The 12165-nt window shown below is 29.2% G+C and overlaps 2 protein-coding genes across 2 annotated transcripts; one reads left to right on the forward strand and one right to left on the reverse strand.

Annotated features, from left to right (window-relative positions):
• Window positions 1-5048: 5048 nt before the first annotated feature.
• Window positions 5049-7225, reverse strand: LOC106767369 (flavin-containing monooxygenase FMO GS-OX-like 8). Its single transcript, XM_014652248.2, has 7 exons — window positions 6588-7225; window positions 6435-6505; window positions 6142-6300; window positions 5989-6071; window positions 5765-5900; window positions 5453-5626; window positions 5049-5375 (listed from the first exon to the last, which is right to left on the reverse strand). The coding sequence occupies exons 1-7, from the start codon at window positions 7141-7143 to the stop codon at window positions 5190-5192; spliced, it is 1365 nt and encodes a 454-aa protein (XP_014507734.1). The 5' UTR covers window positions 7144-7225; the 3' UTR covers window positions 5049-5189.
• A 2036-nt stretch (window positions 7226-9261) lies between these two features.
• LOC106766417 lies at window positions 9262-12111 on the forward strand. Its single transcript, XM_014651146.2, has 2 exons — window positions 9262-9309; window positions 10055-12111. Exon 2 carries the CDS (start codon window positions 10074-10076, stop codon window positions 11676-11678), a length of 1605 nt encoding a protein of 534 aa, XP_014506632.1. The 5' UTR covers window positions 9262-9309; window positions 10055-10073; the 3' UTR covers window positions 11679-12111.
• The last annotated feature ends 54 nt before the right edge of the window (window positions 12112-12165 follow it).

A 12165-nucleotide genomic window follows, 5' to 3' on the forward strand; every position in this document is an offset into this window, starting at 1 on the left:
ACAAAAATAAGATTGAATCAAACTTATTTAATAGAATATATCACAAGTTCAAATCTGAGTCATTAATGAGTCATGTAAATGCTCCATTAATGCAGAGAGAAAGAAAGATTGTTAATGATAGTGGAGAGGTGTAGAGTATTTTTGGAATAAAAGAAAATAGTGGGGAGGTGTAGAATATTTTTGAAATAAATGAAAATAGTGGGAAGGTGAAGGAGCATTTGGGGAGGTGGAGGGAGCAACACCCTAAAAGATTTTGTACTACTTAAAAGGAGGAAAACGCAGTACAAAAAGATATAAAATTTCATAATGTTATTTCCGCAAATGAAATGGGCCAAGCCCATCAAGATCTCGAAACAGTAAAATAAACGAAAAATAAGAAAATATTATAGGTGTTGCTCCCTCCACCTCCGAAATGGGTCGAGCACCTTCCCAGTATTTTAACTTATTTCATAAATATTCTACACTTTCCTACTATATTTTTTATTCCAAAAATACCCTACGCCTCCCACTATCCTTAACAATCTTTCTCTTTCTCTCTTTACATTAATGGAGCATTTACATGACTCAAATTTAAACTTGTGATATATTTTCTTAAATAAGTTTGATTCAATCTTATTTTCACTAATATATTTTTTTCTTTTCAAATTACTTAATAAATGATAAAATTTTGTTCTAAATTTCTAGAAAAATATTTATATATATGTGTGTTTTTTTACATATAATATCTATAACTTTTAACATTATATTATGTTTTAACTCACTGACATGTTTGACTCAAATAACTTGAATAAAACATTTAATTTATTAGATAAATAATATAAAAATATTATTAAATACTTAAAATATTAAAAAAGTTATTTGTTAAAGATTAGAATTTATTTAGTTCTTTCATCATTATAAAGTTAGTATATAATCATATATCATTATTTACTATTATGTAGAATATTTTTGAAATAAATTAAAATAGTGGAGGAAGTGCAGGACCCACTTGGGGAAGTGGAGAGAAAAACACCCAAATATTATATATGAGTTAAACCCACCTATTTTAAGAGAATAAAAAATGAAATAGAAATAAAAATTTGTATTAAAATTATATTTCTTTCAATGTACTCTAACGAAAAAGCTTTTTTTTTAATGGTTTCAACTAGAATTTAGACTCTTTCTCAATAAAAAAAACAACCATGAACTTTATCTTATTTGAAGTTTTTATTGTATTTTTTTTTTCTGGAAATTTGGTTTTGCCTCTGTTTCTATTTTCACCTTTCTTGTGTTGGTTAAAATGGCCCATTTCGTTTACTGTCTTTTCATTTTTTCATTTTTAAGGTTGGGCTAGTTTTCTTTCAAAATCTATTATTCATTTTATTTCATTTTAAGAAGAATAATGGTAACTATAATATTGCAATAAATTATATAAAATTGGATGTTCCAAAAACTAATTAATAAAATATAAGAGGGAAAAAATAAAATCTAATAATCGTGTCCATGGATAACCATTTTATAATGTTTAGATTTATTTATTTATTTTTAGTTTAGGCTGATTTAGCTTATCATTAAAGTTTTTAAGCCGAAATGAACTTTTTCTTGACCCGACAGTTTCAATTATTTCCATAGTTTATGTAATAAAAAGGCTGATTTATATTTATGTAATAAAACCATTTATTTTATTAGATATATTATGTAATTTTATACAAAATATATTTTCTATACTTTTTTTTTTATATTTTATGTTAATTGCTTTCCTATACAATCTCCTCTTTTGTTTTTTTTTTCTAAGCCTTCAACCTTATACGTTAATTTTTAAAACAAATAATTATAAAATTTTTGAAAGAAGTTACAAATAAGAAAGAAAAAAAAATACACCCATTTAAATAGTACAGTACACAGTTAAGAAAAAAAGAAAAAAAAAATCAGTATTCTAATATTAAAATTTTAGTGGAATCTTTGTTATTGAGACTCGTAAAAATGACTTCTTCCTAACGAAATCCTAATTAATGTAAATATGTTTAAAAGTGTTAGCTAGTTCAAATAATTTTTTAAAAAGTTGCACAGCATTGTTAAATTCTTCCACAATCATGTCTCCAACAATTCAAATTAACGAAATAAATATAAAAAAATCTATCTAGAACTTCATACCAACAATAATTTGTTTCAATTCAAATTAATGAAATAAAATAAAAAAAAATCTATCTAGAACTTCATGCCAGCAATAATTTATTTCATGCTATTTTTTTAGCTAAATTATTCCAATCGTTCTTTGCTTTTCATTTGTACAATTTACTTTTTGAAAATGGCAATGACTACTTTTGCAAAAAAGATGTTTCTTATTTTAATTTTTAAGTGAATCATTGGGCAAATATAGATTCGATTTTGAATAAGATCACATATCTATCACTTTGTTTTATTTATAACATTTCTTTATAATTAATGCAGACACCAACATATCGCATTCTTTATTTGTTTATACGATTGTGTATGTCCACCTGCTACCACCAACTCAAATATAATTCTCTACAGTGAGACAACTATCAACTTTTAAAAAAGTTTATAAACAAAACAAAACATTTTTACATATATCTAATTATTATAACAAAAACCAATTTATAAAATAAAATTTTATTCATATATTATAATATAGCTAAATCTATATGAAAAAGCACAATATATATAACAAATTGAATAGGAAAAGGTGACAACTTTTAATATTTAAAAGGAAATACTCCAAAAAGCACGTGTCAATAATACGTCTCTTTCATATATGGATACTACCAAATCTTTTTTTAAATTTTTTTAACAAAAGACAGTTTATGTAACAACTTTTGATTGCTTTGTTTTAAATATACGAATTAATAAAATAATGATATTTATTTTATTGTCAAAAAATTATTAAAAATGATTGTCAAAATATCATAGTCCAAATGCAAATTTTAAACCCACCGCCCAAAAAAAACAAAAAAACAAAAGCTCACACTTTTAGTAATTTGTACCTTAAGAGTATTAGGTATCAGTGACTCACTAAAATCTTATAGCTTTTTATGAGAGCTTGTTAATATGTTTGAATAGAAAAGTTATTTATTCATAATGTATTCTTTTTCAAACAAATCCATTTAATATTGAAATATTATATTTAGAGCTTAATAACATTCTTTTAATAATAAAATGTTATATTTAAATGATAATAAGAAACATTACATTATAAAATAATATTAGTAATACATTTAGTTACATAAAATATAAGAATGTGAAAATATCATTTTATTCATAAAAAATATAATAGTTTGACACACACAAAATTATATTACAAATAAATTATAATAATATAATATACAAAATGTAATAATATTTTGACATTTTTATCTTTTTTACATATACGCAATAAAATATATTATTATTTTATTATAAACTTTTATTTATATTTTTATTATCAGAAGGAGTTATTAAGTAAATATTTAAATAATAATAATAATAATAATTGTCAAAAATTTACTTCTTTTAATATAACTTAACGATTCATAAGTTCAATGAAATTATCATATAATTAATTGTATATTTTAAATGAGATTATTTTTTTTCTCCTTATACTATAGTCCACATAGTTTTCATATTGAGAAAGCACAATTTTGTTTTCTATTTTACAAATCAAATTTAAATATTATAGCTATTATGGATTAGAAAATTAAATGTTTGTATAAATTATTAGAAAATAGGTTTTAGGTCTAACCCATCTCCACAAAACCAATTTCTAAGGTAAGATTTGCACCTCATTTATATATCATAAATCTGACTTATCTTCCAACATAAATAGTAGATCCCTTCTAAGTTATAACTTGATTTTTTTATAATATATTTACACTATCTACAGAATTGTTTAATTTTTAATTACATGAGTTTATGTTTTTTATATTTTTATTATTATTAATAATAAATATTTATATGCGAAGAAAAATTATTGTTGTAGTTTGAGATAGCAGCTTATTCGAGATTTATATGAATTTATAAATAGATACAAACAGTATTTTGTTTTCCTAATGTTATGTGAAGGAGACCAAGCTAAAAAAAACAGCTTGGAAAAATACCTTATTAAAAATTGGTGCAGCATGGCTTTTGTTCAAACGTGGATTCCACTCTCTGTAACCAGCAATTATTGAAATAAGTGGAAGAATGACTACCTAGGCTGTGTTTGGGAAGCGTTGGGATTAATCTTCTTCTTCCAAACACTTCAGCTTTATTAGAAATTATGAACTTTTGGTTTCTTATCTTGCAAACAAAAAGCCAAACATATTACAAGATTCTATAGGCTAAATTATTGAAAGCTTTTAAAAGATTGTGTTAGATTTCTCAACAATTAGTTAATAATATAAGTATTACTAAAATATAGAGTAGATTACCATATATTCAATTTATTGGAAAATAGTATGCAAAATTTATTGGAAAAACTTTCACTCCTGATGACGTAAAATAAGATAATAATTAAATTAAAAGCTTGGAATGTGTTTCTGTTTAACAACTTATTTTATCTTATCTAATAATTTAAATAATTGAATAATTCTGAACCACTTCAACCGATGTCTAATGACATTTATTTAAATTTTTTAATTTAACATAAAATAAATAACGATACATAATCACATGGTAAAAAACTATTAATTATAAAATGTTTGGTTAAAATGGGCACGTATGCATAATGCAACTTTGGCATACTCATTTTGTTTGCTTCTTAACAAAAGCCTTTCCTTTTGAATTTTGATTAGTACAATGTTCCAAATCATGAACTGCTATTTAAAATATTAATAAACTACAGTGAATATGAATAAAATTTAATTTTTTTATTCATTTCATATTGCATAGAAGTAATAATAGTTCTTCCCAAACACTTTCGTCCATGATAAGATCAGAAACAAAATTTCATTTAACATATATTCTATATTTTAAGTTTACTTAAATTTAATTAAACATAAAAACATTAGTACTCTTGTCATTCAAAATTGGTCGAAATATTTAGATTATTTTTATTTATTTACTTAAGATTAAATTTATATGTGTGAACTTAGTTAGAATCACATATTATTAACTAAAATTGACTAAAGATAGTAAATTTTGGAAGATTGAAATCTTACATGAAGTTTATGGTGACATTTCATTTGGGGAAACGAAAGATTAAGAAAGTTTTGAACTTAGAAATAGAAAGTAAATTAGGTTTTAGAAAGTTGAGTGAAGTATGGAGATTTGAGAGCTTGTTGAAGCTTGTGATCATCATACCATGAATCGCGACAAGTCTCCAAGTTGAGAAAGTAGTTGACTACGGAAGATACGCACAACTCTTTTCTCCATTCTTCCAACTTTGGAAATCCAACATTTTCTCCATATTTGTCACAATACTGCAAAACAAGTTTATCTGTGTGAGTAACATTAATATTTGCATGCCCTAGCAGATAGGAATGAAATAAAAGTTAACCTCAAAGTCTCCAATTTCATGGGTGTGACGTTTAGGAATAGCAGCAGCCTCTTTTGAATGATAAAACTCGTCAATTGATTTCATCATTTCCTCATATGATGGCAATACCTTTTTCCCAGAAAGCAGTTGAGCTATCCATTTTCCTTGAGACTCAAAGAAAGGGAGCCCTAGGATCTGCACCACTCATATATCAACCATGTGCATATATATATATATATATATATATATATATATATATATATATATATATATATATATATATATATATATATATATATATATACCTCTATTACAGATATAATTGAAGGTTACCTTTCTGGGGATGCCTACGAGTGAAAGCGAAGGTGCAAGTGATGGAGGGAAAGTGTGTTCATACAAAGGACCCACTCTGTTATCATCCACAACAACCATTCCCTTTGTGTCAAGAAAAGGGAAGGAATACTCATACCTACACACAATCCATTCAATGAATGAGACATTAAGAGTAAATGTGAGAGCTTGTAAGCTTAATTTTAGGATGATATATGAGATGTTACCCAGTGCAGTATAAAATAGTGTCTGCGATTATGCAGGAACCGTCCGTGAAAGTGACACTCCCATCCTCTCGAAGGTTGTCGATCTACAAAAAAACATAAAATAGCAGTGGATCTATTTCATGGGACAAGAACTTGAAGATCAGGAAGTGATACCTGCGGACGAAGGTGAAAGTTCTCGTATTTGGATATAACTTTGGATAAACCCTCGTAAATCTCAAGTGATTTCGAACTCAGGTGCACTTCCTTCACTACTTTCACAAGTTCCATTGATATTTCTTGTCCACTAAAAGAATTTCCGACCACCACCACTATCTATATATATAAAAGACAAAATCAGTGATTTTTTGAGGAGTGTTAGCTTAATAATTTAATTCAGATATGCCTGCATTATTTAAGTTTCCACCAAACTAAAAAAGAAAATATAAGTTTAATATCTGTTCATGTACCTCCCCGCGGAAGGGCTCTGGAGACCTGTAAACGTGACTGTGCATTTGTTTTCTTCTCCATTTCTCCATTCCTGAGCATCAAAAACGGGATTATTAGAAATATATATGGATTTGATGAGATAGTGTGCATGCAATATTATTGCATGGAGGTACCTTGAATGCAGGGCAATCTAGGCTTAGAGTAATGGCCAGTGGCCACAACCACAGCGTCAAAGACTTGTTCAACTTCCTTATTACTCTCCTTGTCTTTGCTTCTAACAAGCCATTTCAAATCCTGAGTAGAGACACCATAGTTTAAGGGTCCAACATAAAGAACCTTTGTGTTGAACTTGATAATCTCTGTGACCTTAAACCATTCACAGAAGTCCTTGAGGTAGAGAAGGAACTCTGTGTGGCTAGGAAACCTCCTAGGGTCTCTACCTTTCTTCACTGAAAAAGGGAAATCAGTGAAGCCCATGACCTCTCTTGGGGACATCAGCCTTAAAGATTGGTAGATGCTACTGTGCACCTTCAGCCAAGGGTTTCTTCCCAAAGGGTCATCCTCTTCTTCTACATTTGGCTCATATAGCCATTGCCCTCCAATGTCATGCTTCTGCTCCAACACCACCACCTTCTGACCTTCCCTTCTCAGCTCCCTCGCCACCACTATCCCCGATGGTCCTGCTCCAATCACACACACACTCTTCGATTCTTTTCTTTCTGAATCCATATCTTCTCAATCTCTGAATATGGAAACATCTCACCATGGATTTATAGTTCAATTTTCTCACCAAGGAAAATCACGTGTGGTATATGGAGAAACTTTTACATCTAGTTTATTGGAAAAAAGAAACAAACTTTTGTTAATGGGTTGTTCAATTTCTCTTTCTTTTTTTCTTTTTTTTCGGTCATCTCTACCACTTTGTCGGATTTATGTTTAATAAAACCATTTAGAATGTTGTCGTGCTGTGGTACAGGAATGGCCATTCTAAAATAAAGAAAAATGTTTTGCACACCTTTTGACAACCAATAATTGAGCATATCTTATTTATAAAAAATAAAAGTTATGTTTCTAAAACAAGGTTTTCTTTTTCTACATTTTAAACTAAAAAATAGTGTACTCAATTTTTGAAATTTTATTTTAAATGAAATCAACTGTTGAAATCACCATTTTTTTTTTCAAGAAGAACGCAATTGTGTCTTAAAACATATATAACCTTGGTATTATATTTTTTTAAAAAATGTAAGGTCTAGTTAATTTTGTTTTCTTTACCTTTGGAAATTAGAATATAACAAAGTGGAAGAGCTCTCAATCTAAATTGTTTTTTAAATATTCTGTTGATGTTATACCTCAAATATATTGAATTTGTTTATTTTGATAAATCATTAAAAGTATTATTATACATAAAACTCATTCTAATATTAAAAAAAATATTAAATAATTGAAAAGTTTTTTCTTTTCCAAATTAATATTGATTCTTTAAAAAGTTTGTCAAAAACTTTAGTTCACAATAAGGATTTTATATCGGCATTGATTTTTCTTTTATTGGTTAATGTCAGATACAATTATTTTATTTAGCAATATTAATGTTGCTTTGACATGGTTGATAGAGTTATTTCCTCTTCTTTTTTTGTTGACTTTCAATAGATATTGGTTAAAAATACTAACCATTGAAAAAAAAAATATCCAAAAGTTTTTCTGTACTCAAAGGTAAAAAATATATTATCAAGAATTTTGGTAAAAAGCATAGCACTGTGACATGAATTGAATAATAGAAAAATCCAATAAACATCAAGTGAAAAACATTATTAACATCAATGAAGAATCTCTATAAAAAATTAGCAACAATTAATTTTAGCTTTATTTATTGTTTATAATTTATATGATAATAATTTTATAAATGAAGTTAGAAAGACTTATGGACCAAAACTTATTCATATGGGTAAAAAAAGAGTTGTGCTCTTATATTATGATATATTATGAGACTCATAAAAACAACCACATATCATGCTACATTTTTTTTGTCTTCTTCATTCTATAAAATAGATTTAGGTTTTAGAATTTAGAATATTTTAAATTACATAATTTAAAAATATATTTTAAACGCATTATAATAAAAACATATTTGTTATTTTGCATATTGTGTTAGGTGAGAAAGGAAAGTATGGAGATAAGGTAGAAAAAACCTATAATCATATGGAAACCTAAAGGGTCAATCATGAACTGATTAGTTAACAAGAAGGCAGAATAGAATGTCCATCACCTCATGTTTTTCAGGTATACAATGGTTTTTTCAAATTTTAAAAACTGTATTTTGTAGATAATTTATTGACAGTTTTTATTTATTTTGTAGATAATTTTTTGCATTATAGATATTAATTTTAGTTTTAAAAAATGATTAAATTAAAAAGAAGTTAAATAAAAATATAGTAATATAGTTATTTTAATATAAAAAATAGTTACTTATTAAAGGATAAAATTGAAGAAAAAATTATATAATAATCATTAGGTAAACAAGGGTTGAGAGTTAAAGCTTAAATAATAAATGAAAAAACTATATTAATAGTTATTAAAAGATGAAGTTAAGTTATTGATTTACGTAGTATATAGATAGATGAAGACGTATGATATATATAGATAATGTTTTGAATATATAGAGATAAAATGGTGAATGGTGAGGTTGTTCCATGGATGGTCCCATATGGCCATGCAATAATATTGCATGGTTAGGGTAGTTTGGTTGACAGAGTATTGTTCCTCTCTTTTGGTTAAGGTTATTTTCTGTCAATAACGCATTGTTTTGGTTAGCAGGAAAATCAATAACGCATTGTTTTAATCCAACCATTTGCAGATCATTACTTTAACACCTTTTAAGATTAACAATAACACACCAAGGTATGTCACCACTTCTTTTCTCATCACAAACAATTTCCTATGCTGTCTCTTTTTCTTTATTTTCTTTTTACTTTCCACGTTAAACGAATGCATGGTGTGATGATGATCAACATTTTCTTCAATGTTTTCAAGGGATTATTATATTCATTCCTTTCATCAGATCATAATCATGATGGTTGGTCAGAAATCTGAATCTCAGTTTCTGATGTATTATCCTGCTTTTGTAGAACACCTAGATCTTTTTTCCCTTTTAAAACCAAATTTTCAATCTGTTTCCTGGTTTGGACTTTCCTTCAAACTATCTTTAACCTAACATAATTTGGTTGTGTATCAAAAGTAAAATTCATTGCAAACTTTTATGGAGTATTAATTATTTGTCTATCTCCTGGTAGTGTTGGCAAAATGAACCAACCAATGTAATTATCTTAGTAACATGCTAGAATTTCTTTGCCCCTACTTTTTTATATAAAATCTACTTGATATAGGAAGTCATTAGTAATTCGCTTTTTGTGCATGGTCAGTAACACTTCATTCAAGGCTTTATTCTGTGGATCTAGTTATCATTGGAGGCTAGGCATGCTATTTGCACATTCAAGTTTTTAATTCTCTTCTTCGAAATGTTTTCAGATCACTGAACAAGTAATATACTATAATATTTTTGGATGATCTAGATTGGTGAAAATAAGTTGTACACATTTCGTGTTGACCAGCATATATACTTCCCTTGGATTGTTGTTTATTGCAGGGGTCTCTGAATCAAAGTGATGGAAGAGGAAAGTAGTCTTAACCAGTTAAAGTCTGAGAAAATTGAGCCTGAAGATGTTCCTGAAGAGATTTTAACCAACAAAAAAGTTCCACCCAAGATTATTTCGCGTTATCTTAGTGGTCCAAAACGTTCCTGCCATGATCTTTGCAAATATGGCATCCCACAGGCCGTTGAAGCCAAACCATGGATACTAACACTGAGAAAGGCTACCACAAAGGAATGGAAAGCCAAAGTTCCAGAACAAAATGTGACTTCTTTGGCATGGAGAAAAAAATCAAGGCCTTCTCAAACACCAAAAGTTCAGAAGGCCAATAGTCCAGTTGACATCAAGGATGTAGTAACATATGAAGAAACAGTTACATCAGAGAAAAAATCACCACCTTTTGAAGAAACAGATGTTCCCTTGGAGCATAACAACAGTGACCTAAAGCATGAACAGGAATGTTCCAAAAGTGAAACAAAAAGGGAAATGGTAAAAAACAAAAGTCCTGGTTCAAACAGCAGAAGCAAACAGACCGGAAAACCTTCAACTGGAGGCAAGAAAAAATCAACCTCAACAAGTCTTCCATTGTCTTCAAAACGCAGTGGCAAGAAACCTCGAAGCAGAAGTTCCAATAGTCCCGAGAACATGACAAGAGAGTCTTCTATGAACTTACCAGAAAAGATCCTTCATGTCACCGAACCTGCCTCTGCAAATTCATCTGAGGACCCTACTGTGGCTTGTGATGCAACTAAGTTGTCTTCACCCTCACTTTCATCATCAGGGGACAGAAGCTTGAAGCACACCAATAAGAAAAATTGCGAGGCTCCTGCATCTTCATGGAAGGGCCTTAGATCTGTGGCCGGGAACAAAAGGAAGGTACTTATGCAGCTCAAAACGCGCAGTCTTTCGCCATCATCATCACCATCTGCGTCGTCATCATCATCTATTTTCACTTCCAAATCTTTCCCTGAGAAACAAAATAACGCTGCATCAAGGTTCTACTACAAAAGACGACATGATCATCATCAAGGTGAAGATGTGAAGATGGGTTACAAAATCAGGCCAAAAATGAGCGCAAAAGTTGGGTTCACCAATAAAAGTGTCGTTGCATCCCGGAAATTGAAATTTAGGAGAGGACGAGTGATCGAACTTGAGCCTCAGATGAACAACGTTCCAAGGAGACTAAAATTCAGGCCAGCACGCATTCTTGATGATGACATGGGAAGAGATATAGATGGTGCAAGAAAAAGTATCATTGAGGATAATAAAGTAGATGGTGATGAGGTAAATGCTGCAAATACAAAATCAGAGAAACATAGAGGAAAAGTTAGAAACGTGGAAGTAAGTAAAAGGAGAATTATTGTTGGGAGGAAGGTTGGTGGAGATAAGAGCAAGATAGGAAGTTCAAAATCAGGATCTGAGAACGTGGTTTTGAAGCATCAAGATGTGGGAGGGAAGAAACAAAATCCACGTTTGTATAATAATGTGATTGAAGAGACCGCTAGTATTCTTACTGAGCAAAGGAAGAGCAAAGTTAAGGCTCTAGTTGGTGCGTTTGAAACAGTGATTTCCCTTGATTCTCTTAAAGATGCCACTGCAGCGGAAGTAAGCACAAGTTGAGTTACCTAAGGATTCTTGTGAATTCAACTTCAACATACATATAACTGTTAATTTGGTGATTGGGTTTATTTGGCTAATGATGTTAATGGTGTTCTAATGTTTCCTTGGTATTGCTGATAAAAAAAAGAAAGTTTCCTTTGGTGTCATTAAGATTTGAGGAATAATACTATTTCTCTGGGTGTGTTGAGTGGGCTGTTTGTTCGTTAATGATATAGCTTTTCTGCTCTGAATTGTCAGGATATGCTAATACCATTATGTTTGTGTTGAGTGGAACAACTTTCTACCTTCATGGCCAAGTTATATATGATTCTTCCTTGTACATGATTTTGGAACCTCTTTTTTTCTCTCGCTTGGATTACGATCATGAGAAAAGTTTCTGCTGAAGTTGGAAGACAAGATGAGAGATATGAAAAGGAGGATATTGCACGTTATCTTTTAATCGGTGATTTATTACTTTCCAATATCAAAAGACGCAAAGAAAAAGAGA

This window comes from Vigna radiata, chromosome 7 (assembly GCF_000741045.1).
Source record: "Vigna radiata var. radiata cultivar VC1973A chromosome 7, Vradiata_ver6, whole genome shotgun sequence".
Classification (NCBI taxonomy): domain Eukaryota; kingdom Viridiplantae; phylum Streptophyta; class Magnoliopsida; order Fabales; family Fabaceae; genus Vigna; species Vigna radiata.